The 17,721-nt window shown below is 38.1% G+C and overlaps 1 protein-coding gene across 4 annotated transcripts in view; it reads left to right on the top strand.

Moving 5' to 3' along the window:
* Positions 1 to 15,863, top strand: part of LOC102694532 (leucine-rich repeat-containing G-protein coupled receptor 6) — a 247,502-nt gene extending 231,639 nt beyond the window's left edge. For all 4 annotated transcript variants that reach the window (XM_015342092.2, XM_015342091.2, XM_015342093.2 and 1 more), the window contains 2 exons: positions 11,909 to 11,989; positions 12,118 to 15,863. In XM_015342092.2, the coding sequence (XP_015197578.2) occupies positions 11,909 to 11,989; positions 12,118 to 13,280 (1,244 nt within the window). In that variant the 3' untranslated portion in view covers positions 13,281 to 15,863. The remainder of the gene's footprint in view (positions 1 to 11,908; positions 11,990 to 12,117) is intronic.
* Positions 15,864 to 17,721: the final 1,858 nt, after the last annotated feature.

Raw genomic sequence — 17,721 nt, 5'->3', positions numbered from 1 at the left:
TTCTGTGGAAACCTGGACTGCATAGAATTTTCCTGCTACAGAGTACCCATCTAGCTGGAATAGTGGAGCTAGATGGTGGAAGTGGACATTTTCTGGCAGAACATGGTTCACGAGGAATGACAGCAGCCGAAGATTGAAAGAAGGTAGAAATGTTTATTGAGTTGCAAAAACATGGCCCTCAGCCAAGCAGGTTAAGCCAACCTCCCGGCCATTGGACGGGAAGGATAGGATCCCCCAAAGCACCAAGTGGAACCCTCAATCACCAGTGCAGAAAAACAATGGTCATTGACCTAAATTCATCAGAGGAGAGTAAATGCTTGTTTGAGGATATCAGGGTTGGTTTTAATATATGCATGATAGGCCTTTGAGGACCAACAGCCGAGTTGTTTGATAAGATAATCTGGGATGCATTGTCGAGCTGCAGAGGAAGCGGCACCTTTTCTGAAAGAATGGCCAGAGACTTGTTCAGGAGGAAATCCAGCAGTTAGGAGAACATTGTGAAGGTGAGAGAGAAACCAGCCACGGGTCAGAATAAGCCCTTTCTCATTTACAAAGAAGATGAGGAAGTTGCATGTGTTTGGATAGAGGCTCATATGGGCTGATATGAGCCCCATATGAGTAAGAATGGATTTTGTAATAATATATACAGATGCAGCCATTCAAAGTGAGCGGTACAGACACGTACCAGAGGTAATTGGCTGCGGCGTCGCACATCATGACGCAAGATGACGCGGGGTACCGCGGTACGAGATTGGTTGACCGACAGGGGCACTCGTTGGTCTGTCGTAGAAAGATTTAAAGTACAGTAAACATCTTTACTGTGCCCATTGTAGTATTGAATTTTACCACTGAAGGGAAATCTTAGTAGCTGAGTATAAAAAGCATAGGAGCATACTGTAACGTGTGTGAAGGCCATAAACGATATTAATTTTGGAACATAAACATACAGTACTGTATATGGCTGGTCTTGGTACTTTAAAGTAAAAAATACACACCAGTATTCCATTTCTCCCTAAACATTTTAAGCATCGAAGTCTTTAACTAAAGAGATACCGGAGTCAACAAGCATACTTTTAGAATTTGATTAATAGGGAATATAATATGGAATCGCGTATCTAAAGAATTTAATAACAATATGATTATATTCGTGTACTGCGACAGGGCTGTGTAGGGCTGTTTCGCCTCTCTCTTCATGCGACTGTACCAGGAAGAGGATTTCTTTCGATTCGAAACGTGTATTTTAAAAGTTTAAGAAGTAAAAACCTTACAGCGTACACAGATTTCTAAACTGATCAGGATCATTATCTTTGTCTTATGCATAATAATGTTCACCGCTCTGTCCAGCAAATAAATAATAAACTTTATTTTATATAGCGTTTTAAACAAATAAATTAGATTGCTCATAAACCTAATAACTTGCTTTTTCTTTTTATTTAGGCTCAGATTTCAACTATAGATTGTATTATTAATAACCATAATAACAACCAACCAACAAAAACAACCATATAAACATAATACCAACCAAAAACATAGATAACGACCACAATACAAAATCAAATATATCAGACCATTTCTCCAATTATCATAATCCCGCCCCTTATGCAAACACAAACCCTCCTCCCGTCCCAGTTTATCCTCTTTATCATAAACAAAATCCACCTCAATTTTCAACATAAAGCATTACTGCTTACTGGGTTTTTGAGGGGGGGGGGGGGGGGGGTGTCTTTCCTGGAAAATCTCTCCTGCTTCTACTTTAGGAGTACAACCCCCTATCTGCCGGAGTGCTGGCTGTGACGAATTAAACCGGTTTCACAGGTATTTTCAAAGTAGGAAGTACAGTGTTAACTGGTAGCTGGGCTACTCAATGAAATCGCTTTAACATGCTAATGCATTGGTTTAACAGTCCGGGAGTGGCAAGCTTCCAATGTCAACTCGACTCGATTGGAAGACATTGAACGTATTTTAGCCCTAAATGAATTAATAGCAAACATGGTTTACATAAAATACATTTTTCCAGGAAAGTTTATAATAATACGATCTATAGTTGAAATCTGAGCCTAAATATAAAGAAAAAGCATTTTCGAGAGCAATCACACTGTGTTTATGTAGAAAAAGCGATTAGGGTTTATGAGCAATCTAATTACCTATTCACTTAAAACGCTATATAAAATAAAGTTTATTTAGAGATGAATGATCAGTGTCACAGTTTAAATAATTTTTGTAGGAGGGCTTGGACAGATTCCAAGTGCATTTTTGCAATTTACGTTGCATTGTCCAATGTGCTGTTGTAATACAGTTAGTCTAAGCTTTATCAGCTTTATTTATGGGTTGCAATTTAGAAAAAGTCAAAAACCGCACTCAAAATGCAATTTAGAGCTTTCTGGCAAGAGGAGACACCCAAATTATAATGTAACATGCCACTGTTTGTGCATGAACAAAGTTATACTGTAATTTTTTTGAATCCCCGGCGGAACACACTCCATAAGAATCAGCACTTTTATACAGTATATCGCCTTTTAACACATATATTTAAACACACGTTTACGATTTAAATCAAAACACGATTCAAATCAATATAAATGTTTATTTTGTAACGCATAGGTGACTATTCATTGTTATTAAAAAGACTTAAATTCGATCATGTTGTGATATTTAGAAATATAAATTTGTTTGGTGCGAGTGAGGTTTTATTTAAAAGGGAAACGTTTCATTTTTTCAAAGAAATGTTTGTTAATAAATAAAGTCATAGTTCCATGGGATTCAATCACAGACCATGTGACATGGGAGTCAGGAACCTAACACACAGCGCCACCAGCGCGGTCACATGACGAGGGCTGGAAAAAGCACTACAGAAACATTATCGACAGACAATGTACAGATTTGATAAAGCTATCAAATAATGTAACTAGGCACAGAACAAGTTTACAGCACAGTACAATAATAAATGCTGACCATGACTTTAGAAGCATAAATTACCTTACACTCAATTTAAACACAAGCTGTCTTTAGCCCTCTAAGCTGGTTCATACAGAAATGTAGAAATGCATTAGCCTGATTATGATTAAAAAACACATATAATTAAACACGCGTTTGCGATTTAAATCAGAACACGATTTAAATCAATATAAATGTTTATATTGTAATGCATACTGTCCAGCCTCCATTTCTCTATAAAAATATACTCTATTACACACACACACAATAGAAGCAGGAAGCAGAAGCAGGGACCGTTGTCAGAAGGGAAGAAGGTGACTATTCATTGTTATCAAAAATGACTTAGAATCGATCATGTTGTGATATTTTGAAATATAAAAGTCAATTGATTGTCCATAATATCGCTATTCTATTTTTTCGAAGAAATGTTTCTAAAAGAAAAGTCCAGCACCAGCTGGATTTGAACACACAACCCGTGAGTTGATAATCGGGCACGTAGACCAGTGGGCTACAAGGGAAGTCGCATGAAGAGAGAGGCGAAACAGCCCTACACAGCCCTGTCGCAGTACACGAATATAATCATATCGTTATTAAATTCTTTAGATACGCGATTCCATATTATATTAGCAGAAAAGCTTAAAACTACCACTTTTTCACACGCTGTTTCACATGCTAGTTAAATACTTCAATGCTTAAAATCGTTAGGGAGAAATGGAATACCGGTGTGAATTTTTCCTTTAAAGTACCGATTCCTGGAATCTGACTGGCTGACACCCTTCTGAAGTGGTTCCATAAAATCTGGTATACGGAAAAGAAAGCGTTGATAAATACAAGTGTCTTTTAATACACTCTTTGCTGTGCTCTTGAGGATCTTTGTGATATTTTGAGCTCTAGTTGAATGATAAGTGTCGCATTTTAAATCATTTTCGTAGTTAGAAATTATGAAACACTCTGTTAAAAGCAAGGAAGTTTTTATGCCCGTTGAAGTAAAACAAAATGCCTGACAAAGTATGGCTTGGACAGATTCCAAGTGCTTGTACAAATGTGCTAAAGAAATTATACTTTGAGTATACAGCTTGTCCAAAGTCATCCATTATTAATACTATTAGTAATATCTTCGGTAAAAGCTTTGATGCATAAATATTTCTGATAAAGGTAGGTTGTGCACTTTTATCCAACTGAGCAATCTTGCTTTCAGAAAATATACCAACATTTTAATGACTGATGATTAACATGCTGTAATACATAGTTCAAAATTAAAAGCTCAAATGCTGTACATGAGAGGTTAAGCTCCCCCTGGCGGTTTTACAAGGTGACACCGGATAGTTTTCGCCATGACGTCAAATGACGCGCGATTAACCACGTGATACTGCGTGATAACGTGTGACACCGTGTGACACCGTGACACGCTCACCAGGGAATGGCGCAAAATACCCCACCCATTTTGAATGGCTGCATCTGTATGGGTGCCGGACCTGAACTGATTGGTATTGCTTTTCTTGAGATAGAAGGTTAAATTATCGGGAGATAAGATATTTATGTCAGATAAGCAAGGTTGGGAAGAAGGATTGAAGGATGCTGAAGTAGCGGTAAATACAGAGCATATCAGGAAGCCAAAGAATGCCAGCAGGAATAGATATTCAAGTGTGCAGTCAACCCAGGGTGAGTGGTATCCAGATCTGAGAACATGAATGCAGGATTCCAAGATGTCCGAGGTGAGTGGTGTGCGTTGATTCAGAAGGGGTTTCTCAGATCACTTGATGCCTTTTAGAAGGAGAGTGATTTGAGGATGAAAAATTAGTTTGTGGAAGAACTAGATGCCTTAGTAGTGGAAACCCGCACTTTGAGTGAGTTTTTACAATAGCAGATAAAAGATGATATGGTGAGAATATCTAAAGATGGGGACTTTATATTTTTCCAGGCAGTCCAGTAAGAACAGAGAGTGCGAGGAGCAATCCCTGACAGGATAGTTTGCTGGGCCAGCTAGAGATAGCGATGGAAAGGATGATTAAGAGGAATGTGAGTTCTGAATAAGGATGTATTGTGCAAGGTTTCAAGCTTGCATCTGGTGCCGAGATCCTGAACATCTAATATTGAAAGCAAGAGAGAGAATCGCCTATCTCGTTTACGTGGCCTGGAATATGAGCTGCAACGAGAATGAATTAATTTGTGAGTGAAATCCATTTAAGGCAGCGCAGGAATTTTATTATAGATTGGGACGGTGACCTTCCTTTGTTGATTATATGAACTAGTGAAATGTTATCCAAATAAATAAGAACAGATTTTTGTTTACAATTGTGGTCCCAAAGAGAAGCAGCAACGACAACTTGGAATATTTCAAATAAGGCCGATGAGCGCTCGGCAGGAGCAATGGAGAATTCAGGAGGCCAAGGGGCCGCGAACCACTGGCCTTGGTAGTAGCCTCCAAAGCCAATAGAGGGGGCTGCATCAGTAAAAATGCTGGGGGGCATGAGGAAAATCTATGGTGAGGAAATCATCAAGAAGATGGATAAGGGGAGATTGTAGTCATTTAAGAGGATCTAGCAGAGGGCTTCAGCTAAGGTGTCAAAATATTTTGGGTTACTCTTGCAGCAGAAACTTAGGCGAACTGCAAAAAAGAACTTATTTTGCCAACAAATTCCAAAGAGATGCCAGAAGTCAGGGTCAAGAGGCATCACCTTTAAGGCCCTGGAGATGTCAGCCTTAGCAAGCCAGGCACCCGGACCTGCCATTTTGATGAGTGAAATGGCATGGTCAACTGTGGCATAATGCGGGGAGAAGTTGGAGCTGGGAATAAGACTATTGATGCTTGGCACATGGAGCTGACAGGTCAATTATGAGGTGTTTTTTACTGGAGTAATTTACGGACCCCTATACCAATAGGGTTGATACAGTATATAGGAAATGGAGGAGAATCAAATGGGCCAATTATGAAACCTTTTTTAACTTCTAATGGCAGCAAGGAATCAATGAATTTAGGTTCAGCAGTAGCAGATTGCAGGTTCCTGCAGAGGAAGAAGGAAGTGTGCACAAGCCTGGTGCACAAAGAGCGTACTGCAGTCGACTGTTCTAGTGTAGGAGTTGTAAGTGGAGGACGAGAGAAGTTGAGCTAGATTGACATCTCCACCTTGTAAAATTTGCTGCCAGAGTGAGAAAGGACCTGGAGTAGGACTAAACACAAGTGTATTAGGAGAAGCTGGAAGAGGAACAGCTGTTCGGAGAGAAAAGTCCCTGTTAAGGGGGGATGAGGCAGGAGAGATGGGAGCGGGAGCCTGACCAGCAGGTAGTGAATGATAGGATGGATGAAGTAGAAGGTAGGGGTTGAACAGTTGGAGCCGCCCCGGAGCTATGTTGGACACCAGGGGATAGGAGAGACAAAAGATTTAGTAGGGTGCCCGCAGGCTGGGCCTGAGGTAGGAAGCCAAGCATACCTGGGGCAGAGGCACCAGCGGTAGAGTGGGCAGAGAGATTTGCATCCAGGGCTGAATGCATGAGATGACTGATGCTAGGTTGGACGCTGGGGACAGGGGAAGATAAGGACGAAAAAAGAGTAGAAAGCAGATTGTGGAAGGAGGCATTAAATAGACCTGGGGCCTGAAGCTCAGTGGCTTTAGGGATAGAAGTCGAAGGATGTTGTGGAGGAACTGGAAATTGCTGATTGGAAAAAGCAGAGGATGAAGCCGACCAGAGGATGGTGGTAAGAGAAGCAGGAGGAACGAGCTGGTCAAGGAGCGTAGGGGAATTCTCTGTGCTGCCGAAAAGTTCTTCGTCGGAGCAGGAGATTTGCAGATCCACGGATAATCGAATATGAAAGTTAGTAGAGCAGGGCAGAACCATACTTGTGCGATGCGCAAAATGAGCGAGGAAGAAGAGAGTGGTGACATTTGGTATATATGGAGTCTGAGTGCTTACGTCAGAATTAGTGACAAGGCTGAAGTTGGCTTCTTATTCTCCAGCTCTTTAAATGCTGCTGCTGTGATGTTATGTCACCCTTTGCCTGTAGATGGCTCTCTACAGTATTTTTTAAATGTACTAATCTGGATGGATTACTGTACATATCCTCATTAAAGGGAAATATGTTAGTAAATAGTGACTGTCCAAATTGCATTTTTGTATGAAACACATTTCAGAAAATCGAAAACCAATTTTCCAAATTCACAATAACACAAACTGGCATGTTAGAAAACAATTAAATAAGACAAAGGCAAAACGTCAATTCATTGGCACTTTGATGATCATTAAAAGTCTCAAAATCTTGCATTTTACAAGACATTTTAATATAGCAGTATTAAATGGGACATTTAGAACATGGCATATGAGAATATATGATTAACCAGGGATGAGCAAAGGGTAATGGCACTTTCTGCTGTATTGCTGTGGCCCTCCCTTCTGATTATAAAATCTCACAATTCTTTCACTGAGGTGTGAGAGACAATATTACAGTCTCTCAAAATCCTGAACTTCAGGAACTTTTACTGTACCATTTTTTAAAATATGACCCTCTGAACATGGCATGAGAGAATACATTGGCAAATGTTGATGGCACTTTCTGCTGTTTTGCTGTGGCCCTCCCTCCTGATTATAAAATCATCTCACAATTATGACACCAAGGTGTGAGAGACAATGTAGCAGACTATCAAAAGAAAGCAGTTTCTCTCTCTTTCTAACTATCTTTATCACTTTTGTTAATTATTCTTCATGGTAAAAATAATGGGGTCAAAGTCCTAGACATTTCTAGATATTTGAAAATTACCCCCGGACGGAGATATAAGGATCAAAATAGAGGACATGGCCTGGAAAATCCAGATGTATGGTAACTCTACTAGACACAGACACTAGCTCTTCTGCTGAACCTGACACAGGCAGCACTGCTAGTGTTAGCAAGTGTCGGAAAACGGGTACAAGGCGGTACAATCCAAATTATCTAAATCACTGTTTCTCAAACTTTTGGACCAAGTACCACCCCTGATCGAACCAAAGCATCCAAGTATCACCTACAAGTCATCTTCTCAAAGGAACCACAGAAAATCTCAATGACCAACATGATCGCTCGCGCACATACACTTATAATAAATATAATAATAATAAAAAAAACTTTCTTTGAAATAGCGCCTTTAAAGGTGGGTTCTCAAAGCGCTTTAAAGAATGACAACAGGAACAACAACAATTAAAAATAAATAAAAAAGCACCATTTCAGTGAGAGGGGTGAGCCTGTTTACTCAAGAAAAGTAGATGTGAATTCATTGGTCGAGCCTTGATACAATTCACAACAGAGTATAACAGATTTTAAATCCTCAGGCATTTTCTTGATGGCAAAGGCCTCGTGATGGATGCTGCAGTGCGTCTACAGTACTTCATATCTGGAGGAAACTCTAATTCATGTAATTACACCGGTGTGTCTACCTGTAGTCGCTCTAGCACCGTCTGTACAAATTCCGCCACATTTCATCCAGTCGATGTCATTCTCTTCAATTAATTCATTCAGAAGATGAAATATGTACTCTCCTGTAGTTTTTGTTGAATGTCAGGAACAGAACAGAAAGTCCTCATGGGACATACCCTCAAATTCGTATCTAACATTAATGAGCATATTGGCTAAATCAAAGGCATCTACAGACTCATCAAATTGCAGTGAAAAACATCTGCTCACCTCAGCTTACTTTTGACATCATCTGCCATATCAATAATGAGTGACTGTGTCTTTCGAAGAAGGCAGCAGGTCGAGCTGTTCAGCAGCTTTTTTTCCACACATAATATGTCAGCTCTTTTGCCAATGGTGTGGGGCTTACCTGTTTTAGCAATCCACAAGCTTGCATTTTTCCCCATTTCCGTTTCAGGAGTCTGTGTCAGAAGTTAAAAGAATTTTTTTATTTCATACGCATGGGAGCGAAACACAGAGATGCTCGGTGTATTTTTCACAAATTAACCTAGATCAGTCCTTAAATATTTTTTCTGATATCTATCACGCTTTCCTGTGCTTACAAAATTGGCATTGTTCCAAAATCACGGACATTCTCCTGCCTCCCTATTTGCTGGAGATAACTTTTTTTAAATACAATTGGTCACGTTCGTAGTACGCATTCCTATACAAGCGTGTAGAATTACATAGTAGCTGTGTCCACTCATGTATTAGTACGTGCTGTATCGTAGTATGTAGGCTGCGTATTTGACACAAACTAATTTATTCAAATAGAAAATATGAAAACCCAGCCCAATTTTTCAGTTTCCCACAACAAATTTCCAGGGTCATCTGGCTTACCACCTGGGGGCGCTCCGAGTACCATAGTTTGAAAACCACGGATCTAAGTGCTCAGTGTTATTTTTATTATATGTGTGTGCGCACATGCTCATGCTGGTCATTGAGATTTTCTGTGGTTCCTTTGAGAAGATGACTTGTATTGGTACTTGGATGCTTCGGTTTGGTCAGGGGTGGTACTTGGTCCAAAAAGTTCAAGAACCACTGTACTAAGCAAATTAGTCGCATATTAAGTACAACTCTGGATCACATGACAAAGTTCCAAAGTATTGTAGCTTCTTGCTATTGAAATAATACTGCCACAATTTAAGAATATAAGTGTCCATCTTATGTTTCTTCAGGTTCCACAGCCAAAACATTGTGATTAATTTCTTTCTAGCATGGGATAAACCCTTACTTGTTCCTTTGCAGTCTACAAATGCTGGCGTAGCTACCTACTTGAACTGTCATCAATATTACAGCTATATTAATGCATTAAGACTTTGTTCTGATATTTATATAAGATAAATATTATATGAAAAGAAGCAAGCTTAAATTAAGAATACATATAAGAAACATGGGATATAACTCTTAAATGTTTTCATACACATCTGGGTGTCACTTCAGTCTATTTGTTATTTTTGTGATGTGACTTCACACTGGTGATTCAGGGAATCAGGGATATGTTAAATATAAGAGTGCATTAAAGAAATTATCCTTATCCAAGACTTTTCAGAAGTTATTATTTATGACAGTTCTTTTGAACGCTACCCCTTCTTCTCTTTCCTGTAGTTGTATTCCCATAGTGTCACAACAGCTTTCCAGGTTCCAATAGCTTGGTCTTTGGTAAGTCAAGGTAATGATTCAACAAACAGTAGAGGCCTAACTACCCTGAACATTCAAGATCCGCAGACATCAATTAGAAATTAGAAATTGCATAACACTTACCTTTATAGTATTGCATACATATAAATAGCCCATTAAAAATACCTTTATAATCTTTTACACATACGCTAAAGTGTCTTTGTATATAACTGTATTATTTATCAATGAGCTATGAAAGTTACACCACATAATCAAATTCAAACAATTGATAAGGGTATTGCATATGTAGTTATGTGCCCTCATCTGTAGTATTTTAGCAAACACATTTTTAAAATTAAAATTCAACATTAAATTATAACTGACATTCAGCTATATATGAACACATTACATGATATAATGTTTATATAATCTCAGTTTATATATTAGCTGACTGGTCCTAATAAATCAAATGTTTTGATTTAGAGCTCCATTTAGTTCTTGCTTAGTAGAATAACAGTAATAACAATAAGCAATAGCAATAACAGGGGCCCTGGATTCAATTCTGAACTGGGGTGCTACCTATTTTTGTGTTTTGTATAGTTTTGTATGTTCTCCCCATGTTTACATCTCTGGATGACCCGGTTCCTTCTACAGTCCAAAGACATACTGTTAGATTTAGTGGATTCTGCAATATTTGACCCTAGTGTGAGTGTATGTCTATGACTGTTTTTGCGTGCCTTTTAATGGACTGGCATCCTATGGTGCATTTCCTCACCTTGCTCTCGTTGCTTGCTGGGTTAGGCTCTGCCCTCCTCCAACCCTGAATTGGATGATTTTCTAAAAAAAAATGGGTGGATGGATGTGTAATTTAAAACTAAAAGCAAAAAAAGAAGTCTCTGGAGAGAACTGTTTTCAGCATGGTGTTTGTAGTACAGTATCTCTCACACTCTCACTGATACATTAACACTCCCATTGCCAATCTTTCCACAGATTATATTTAAGAATTGCCTTGTAATCTTTATGTAACTCATTTGATAACAATTTAGAATACAGACAGGAAGCTTGAACCATGATATGGCAATAAGTTATGACAGGTACATGATGAAACATACCTGTACAATAAGTAAAATTGGCTAAAGAACTTTGTTATACTGTAGTTAAAAAAATAAAATACAGCTAGTTATTCATCAAAACATGTATTACATACAACAGTAAATGTATTGCAACAATTTCTGGAGCTAGCAACAGCACAAAACTCAGAAAGAGGTGACTCAAAATATTGCCCATTATAAAGCCAAGCAGCTAGTGAGTCATATCTACAGTATTTCATTTTAAGACACAGATAACAACACAGCATTACAGGGAGAAAGACACTGATACAACACTCACACACACATACAACAAATTATGACAAGACTTTGGATCAACCAGAGGTAAAACAAATACATAATAAAAAGGATTACCTTATTTACAATCATATTCATCAGTGTTGTACATTCTCATGAGTGCATATCAGTTTCATTGCATGTGAAGTAAGAAATGAAAGGCTAAAAAGAGCACTATGAGCTTCAGAGCATATATATGCACAGACATCCAACAGCCTCTACAATGGCTGTGTACACATCTTAATTCTAAACTGCTCTCCACTTCATGCTAGAGGTATCTATATTTCCTTTCTAATTCTGCATCTCTATGGAAAAATGGCATGTTAATATCATTATAAAGGGTTGTATAGAACAGTACTGGCACACCTCTCCATCTTAAATTTTTCTACCAAAGTCAAAATGACCAGTACTGATGTCTCCCACCAATTCAAACTCAATTTAATTGCTAGGCATGTTAATATTTTAATAAGGTCAGCATTTACCATTGCTGGCTACAGACATAATTGATGTCCTTGCCTGTGTTTGATCTAATTCTAGCATTTTGTTTCAGATGACGTAGAGGTGGAAGAATTCCAGTTGGAAGTTGATGAAGACAGACTACAACCCAGCGTTCAATGTACTCCCGCTCCAGGTAATTAAAATTTAATAAATGAATGAACAAATGAATTAAAACATAGACAAGCACTGAACCTCATGCAAAATAAAATGTCTTTTTGAATTGACAACTTTCCTGATGATCTTTTTTTAACCTTTTTTTAGGCCCATTCAAGCCATGTGAATACCTGTTTGACAGCTGGGTAATTCGGTTGGGTGTGTGGGCTATTGCTCTGGTCTCTCTTATTTGTAACACCCTGTTAATTGTCACAGTCCTTGTCTCACCCAGTTACCTTTCCCCTGTCAAGTTTGTCATTGGTTTTATTGGTGGAGCCAACCTGCTGACTGGGCTATGCACAGGTACTCTGGCGCTGGTGGACACACTGACCTTTGGGGAGTTCTCCCAGCATGGAGCTCAATGGGAGACAGGCCTGGGCTGCCAGGTCGGTGGCTTCTTCTCCATCTTTGCCTCTGAAGCATCCATCCTCTTCTTGACATTAGCAGCAGTGCAGTGCAGCATTTCTGTGTCCTGTGTTAGGGCCTATGGCAAGTCCCCCTCCTTCAGCAGTGTCAAAGCAGCTGCACTGTGCTGTGTGGGGCTGTCCCTGGCAGCAGCAGCACTGCCCATCTTCAAAGTGGGAGAATATGGATCTTCACCTCTTTGCCTCCCCTACCCGCTCCCAGTAGGGCATTCTTCCACTCTAGGCTTCATGGTGGCCCTCATCATGATGAACACCCTATGCTTCTTGGTGATCACTGGCACCTACATCAAGCTTTATTGGGATCTGATGACAGGAGAGTTTAACAGCGTCTGGGACTGTGCAATGATTAAGCATGTGGCCTGGCTTATCTTTACCAATTGCTTGCTCTACTGTCCTGTGGCCGTTCTCACCTTTTCTTCCCTTCTCAGTCTTTTCCCCATTAGTGAGGAGGTGATAAAGTCTGTCTTGCTCATTCTTTTTCCCCTCCCAGCTAGCCTGAACCCTCTTCTCTATCTCTTGTTCAACCCCCACTTCAAGGAGGACTTCCATCTTCTCTGCAGGAAGTCCAAGTCCCCACAGGAGGAAACCTTGAATTCATTTGTTTCTGAGGAAACTGAAAAGAGCTCCTATGACTCCACACAGGCTCTTGTCTCCTTCTCTGATGTGGATATGTTCTTTGAGGGCAGTATCCTGCCTACACGAGAGCCAATCCATTACCCTCCATCCTCCTCAGTTCCTCTAATCCTCTGCCAACAGCAAACAACCCCCAGGAAAGACTGTACAACTTTCTCTGGCACAGGGCCCTCTCTAATGGATGAAGAACAACCTCCTGAAAAGCAGCAGTAGTTCCTGTAATGGAATTTACTCTTCCTCACCATTTCCATTTCATTAATAATTTAGTATTTTTTTAAAATATACTGAATTTAGTATCATTAGAAGCCATGCAACACTTTCCAAAGGACAGTAGGTAGCAAATCAATTGCTTAAACAATCATCACTCAAGAAGGGACCATTATGCTTAAGTAACTGTATATTGATTAATTTTAACTCCTACCTTCATGAGCAGTTTTAAAATTGGCATAGTGCTATGTCTGTAGCTAACTGTTGTTTCAAAAGTAGTTCTTGAACATGCACAGCACCCAACAAATTGTTTTAATAAAAAAATATTTTATTAGTAGCAAAATGCTATTACTGTCATATTATGCAGGTTTTGTTTTAATTATTATACTTGTTAAAGTTCAAATAGAAGTACTATCATAGGGTTCAATTTGCAGTCATGAACATAGAAGATTTACTGAGTTCAACTTGTGATTCTCTTATGCAAAGCCTGACCTTTGAGCTTTGAAAGTCATTTAAGACCTGAAAGACCTGACCTTTGAAAGTCAGTTTTTTTATTTACATTCACAAATTACTGTATGTTTAGTCATACACACTTGATATGGAACTGTCGATAATGCTTTTTCACATTTCAGTATACACAGCTACAAACTCTGTGACCACACAAAAGAGAATGATGAAGGTGCATCCACCTTTGAGCCATTTGTATATTAACGTGTCACAGGCAATACAGCCCTGTACCAGAGCTTCAGCGCCTTCTGGAGGAGAGCCATGTCCCTCACTGACATTACTGCATACCTGCCTTCAAATGTCGCTGTTGTGCTTAGAGCCAAGGTAACCCTGGCCACCTGCTCTCTACCTGTTCAGCCTGTTGTGTATCACTGACTGGACAGTTCTGGTCAATGTCAGCAGCTAGCTCAAATCTGTAGTCATAGAGATTAGAGCTTCATAGAGAGAGCTTCTAACCAAGTGAGTATCTTTACCAGAAAAGCCACTTGGAATGGTGATTAATTCTGAAATGGAATATAACTACCCTGAAAGAACAGTCTTAGCATATGGTAAAATGCACCCCACTGCAAACCTTTATCTTCAACTGTATAAATCTAAAGCTTGTAATTTTGTTTGTTTGATGTTTACAAAATTGCAAGTAATCACCTCCACAACATTCAACCTTGCTTTAGATTAAGCTAGGTTTCTTTTGTTAGGGTGATCAACTATACATCATTAATAATGATATCCAGAGAATATATAAATAATTTTCTATGGTACATATAAAATAGGAAAATACACTTTTAACAAAATCGCATTAAAAGCTTGTTATATTCTCTATTTCTAAAGAACTTACTATATCCTTTACTTCTTTTGATCTGTTAGTGCATGTATACAGTTGTTACAGTGCTCCCGGTACTTAGAGATCTAAGAAAAGCTGTTTCTTATGTATAGGGTAATTTATTAACATTAGTGACCACTGTTGAGGAAACTTACTTTTTAAAATGTACAGTATCTGTTACAATGTACACATGTAAGTGCTTTATAAAAAGAACAAAAGTTGAGAGAAACAGTTTAAAATGGTAATGTATTACTTTAAATTGTGGCACACTAAAAAAACCTAGGGTTACAAAAGAGAGGAGGCCAGTTGGCCCATTTTAGTAGTTTATTGATCCAAGGACCTTATCCATTCATTGGTAGCTTCTTCCATGGTCCACAACCCTTTGAGTAAAGAAATGCCTCCTAGTAGCAGTTTTAAAACACAACTTAGATTTTCACCTGACATCTTCAAAATTAATTCCTTACTCAAGTAACATCTACTTGTAATTAATTTATAAAAGCAAAGCAACTTTCCCCATCATTTTCAGCAGCATAGTTAGGTAATCAAATCTACTGAGTTGGAAGATGTGCAACATTCACAGCTGTAGTACACATTGTTTTCTATGAAAATACAGTAATTACCATGCTGTTGGACAAAACTACAGTAGCATTACAACCTGGGGCATCTGTACTTTCAAGATTGGAAAGTATAAATCCAAGGTGGCTAACATTATTGTTTAAATTACAACTGAAAACAAATTTGTTACATTGATTGTTTATTCAGAATTTTAGGATGAATATTAGCTTTTTGATATTTTGTTTGAAAGGAACATAATCTTTCTTCTGTTTCTGTGCACAAGTACTTCCCCTTTTCTCCTATATTGGCCTAAAGGACAATGAAAACCCTCTAAAGACTTGACGCACAGATCTTTAAATTTTACCAGAATTCATTTATTTTTACATACGCCCCTCTTGATATAATTACAGTCATTTAAAGATATTCCTCTTAATCAAAAATATTGTATTTATTGAAAAGCATACAGATGCAACTGACTTCTGATTTTTATAACTTTTGTTCAATTTTGCTTTTAAAGTAGGAAGCTATACAGCTGACAGCTATACAGTGTAACTACCTCTGAACTAGAAGGCTATTTTTCCATTATACCTTAATATTTTGTCTTTCTGTTTTATATACATATACGTTTTTATATTGGAAACAAGGAATAAAGTTTGATTTTGTTGTACAAAACAAATAAACTATTCTGGATGTACATATGTTCAAAACTTATGTTAATGAACCACAAAATGTATATTAAAATAAATGTTTCCTATAAATATGTCAAGTGTTTTGTGTTTTCTTAATAAATAATTATTTTACAGGATATGAGCTCATTGGAGAAAAAGCAATTATATATGAAACAGAGTCATCAAAGGAAAACAGTTTTAATTAAAATCTAAAATGATAAAGAATCAAACTGACAGAAACAGAATTAAATATGCAGTACCTTTCTCTTGAAATGGAAAACATTTAACAAAATTGCTGATTGTGCAGATTCAATTGCTTGACATGATTCAAGTGCTTCAGCAAATTGCTGAAAAGTCATTTTCTTTCACACATGAAACAAGTTAAACTGTTTTTACCTCAGCAGACATCCAAAAGTGGTTAGTTACAGCACAGTACTATCTACTGTATATTAATAACAGTTGAACCACAAAATTCTACTTCTTCAAAATTACAACATTAGTTAAAACAAAGAAGGGGGGTTCTTGAACTGCACTTCTACTGTATAATGATGCAGCTCTGGCACACAATCCTACTTCTATTTTGGATGTCCTGCAAGTCTGCAACTAAAATCAATGCAACGCATTATCCTTTAGAAATTAAATAATCAACATTTTTAGTCAAATTCCAATAACAGAAAGTCAGTGATCAGTAGGGGGTGCTCACCCTGTGGTCCCTGTGGCTCCTAAGGCCCCAGTATAGTGATGGGGACACTATATTGTAAAAGTATTGTGAACATTTTGACTGTGCTACATTATATAAGTATATATAATGTATATAAGTATATATAGTTTGTGAAGTTTATAGTTTGACCATGAAATAAGAAGGATAATGCACAGCAAATCATGAGCAATAGAATAAATGAAGAGGAATATAAATTAAACAATAAGAAGAATAGAGGAGAAATACTGATCAAGCTCACAGCCATCATGAACAATGCCTCTCTGCCACTTCATGGGACTGTTATTGGACAGTGGAGCACTTTTAGCAACAGACTGCTCCAGTTACGGTGTTCAAGGGAACATTTCCACAGGTCTTTCCTCCCGGCGGCTGCCAGGGTGTATAACGCTGCCCTAGGCTAGGACTGTTAGCCCTTCATTTACTCGTCGATGGTCAGCATGTTGCTCCATTGTACTTTTTTTTGGACACTCAATTTGTATATACCTATGCACATTTTGCACATATTGTATTGTTTTAACAGTTACTATGAGCATATTTTGCACACACCTATGTATTTATTTTATATTTATTTTGTATTACTGTATGTATTAAAATGTTTTGTCTATTCTGATGTCTGTTTTTTGCTTGTCTTGGGCTGGACTGCTGTAACACATCAACTTCCTTCGGGATCAATAAAGTCTTATCTATCTATCTATAAAAATCATAACCTTTATTATACTGATGTGATAGACTTCAGGATCTAAGACAAAAATTAATATTTTGGAAAACTGCTGTCCCTGTTCTTTTAACCTGTTTTCCACAAGGTCTTGATATCTGATCCCTCACAACTTTTTATTAATTTGAAATACTGTAAATGTATAAATAACCACACAGTGGAGAAATAAGAATTAGTGCTGAGTTGGTCTCAGTGTCTTTGGCTTGTGAATACGTGAAGAACGTTGTTTACTCTGGAACCCATAAACCATGACCACATACATCTACCCGGGACCAGACTTGAGCTAATAATGTATCAATAGGTGATGATATCATTATATGCATTACTAAACAACTAGTCTATAAACAAAAAATCAGTTTACATCTTCAACCTTCAATTGGCTCTCACAGGAAGTTCACATAATGGAAAAGAGCTGTTTAGATAGACTGCATGGAATTAGCCACTCCTCTGGGCTAATAATAAGG

The sequence above is a fragment of the Lepisosteus oculatus genome, chromosome 5 (genome assembly GCF_040954835.1).
Source record: "Lepisosteus oculatus isolate fLepOcu1 chromosome 5, fLepOcu1.hap2, whole genome shotgun sequence".
NCBI classification, from domain to species: domain Eukaryota; kingdom Metazoa; phylum Chordata; class Actinopteri; order Semionotiformes; family Lepisosteidae; genus Lepisosteus; species Lepisosteus oculatus.
Note: the sequence above shows the minus strand (reverse complement) of the source record. Positions and strands in the feature narration are given on the sequence as shown.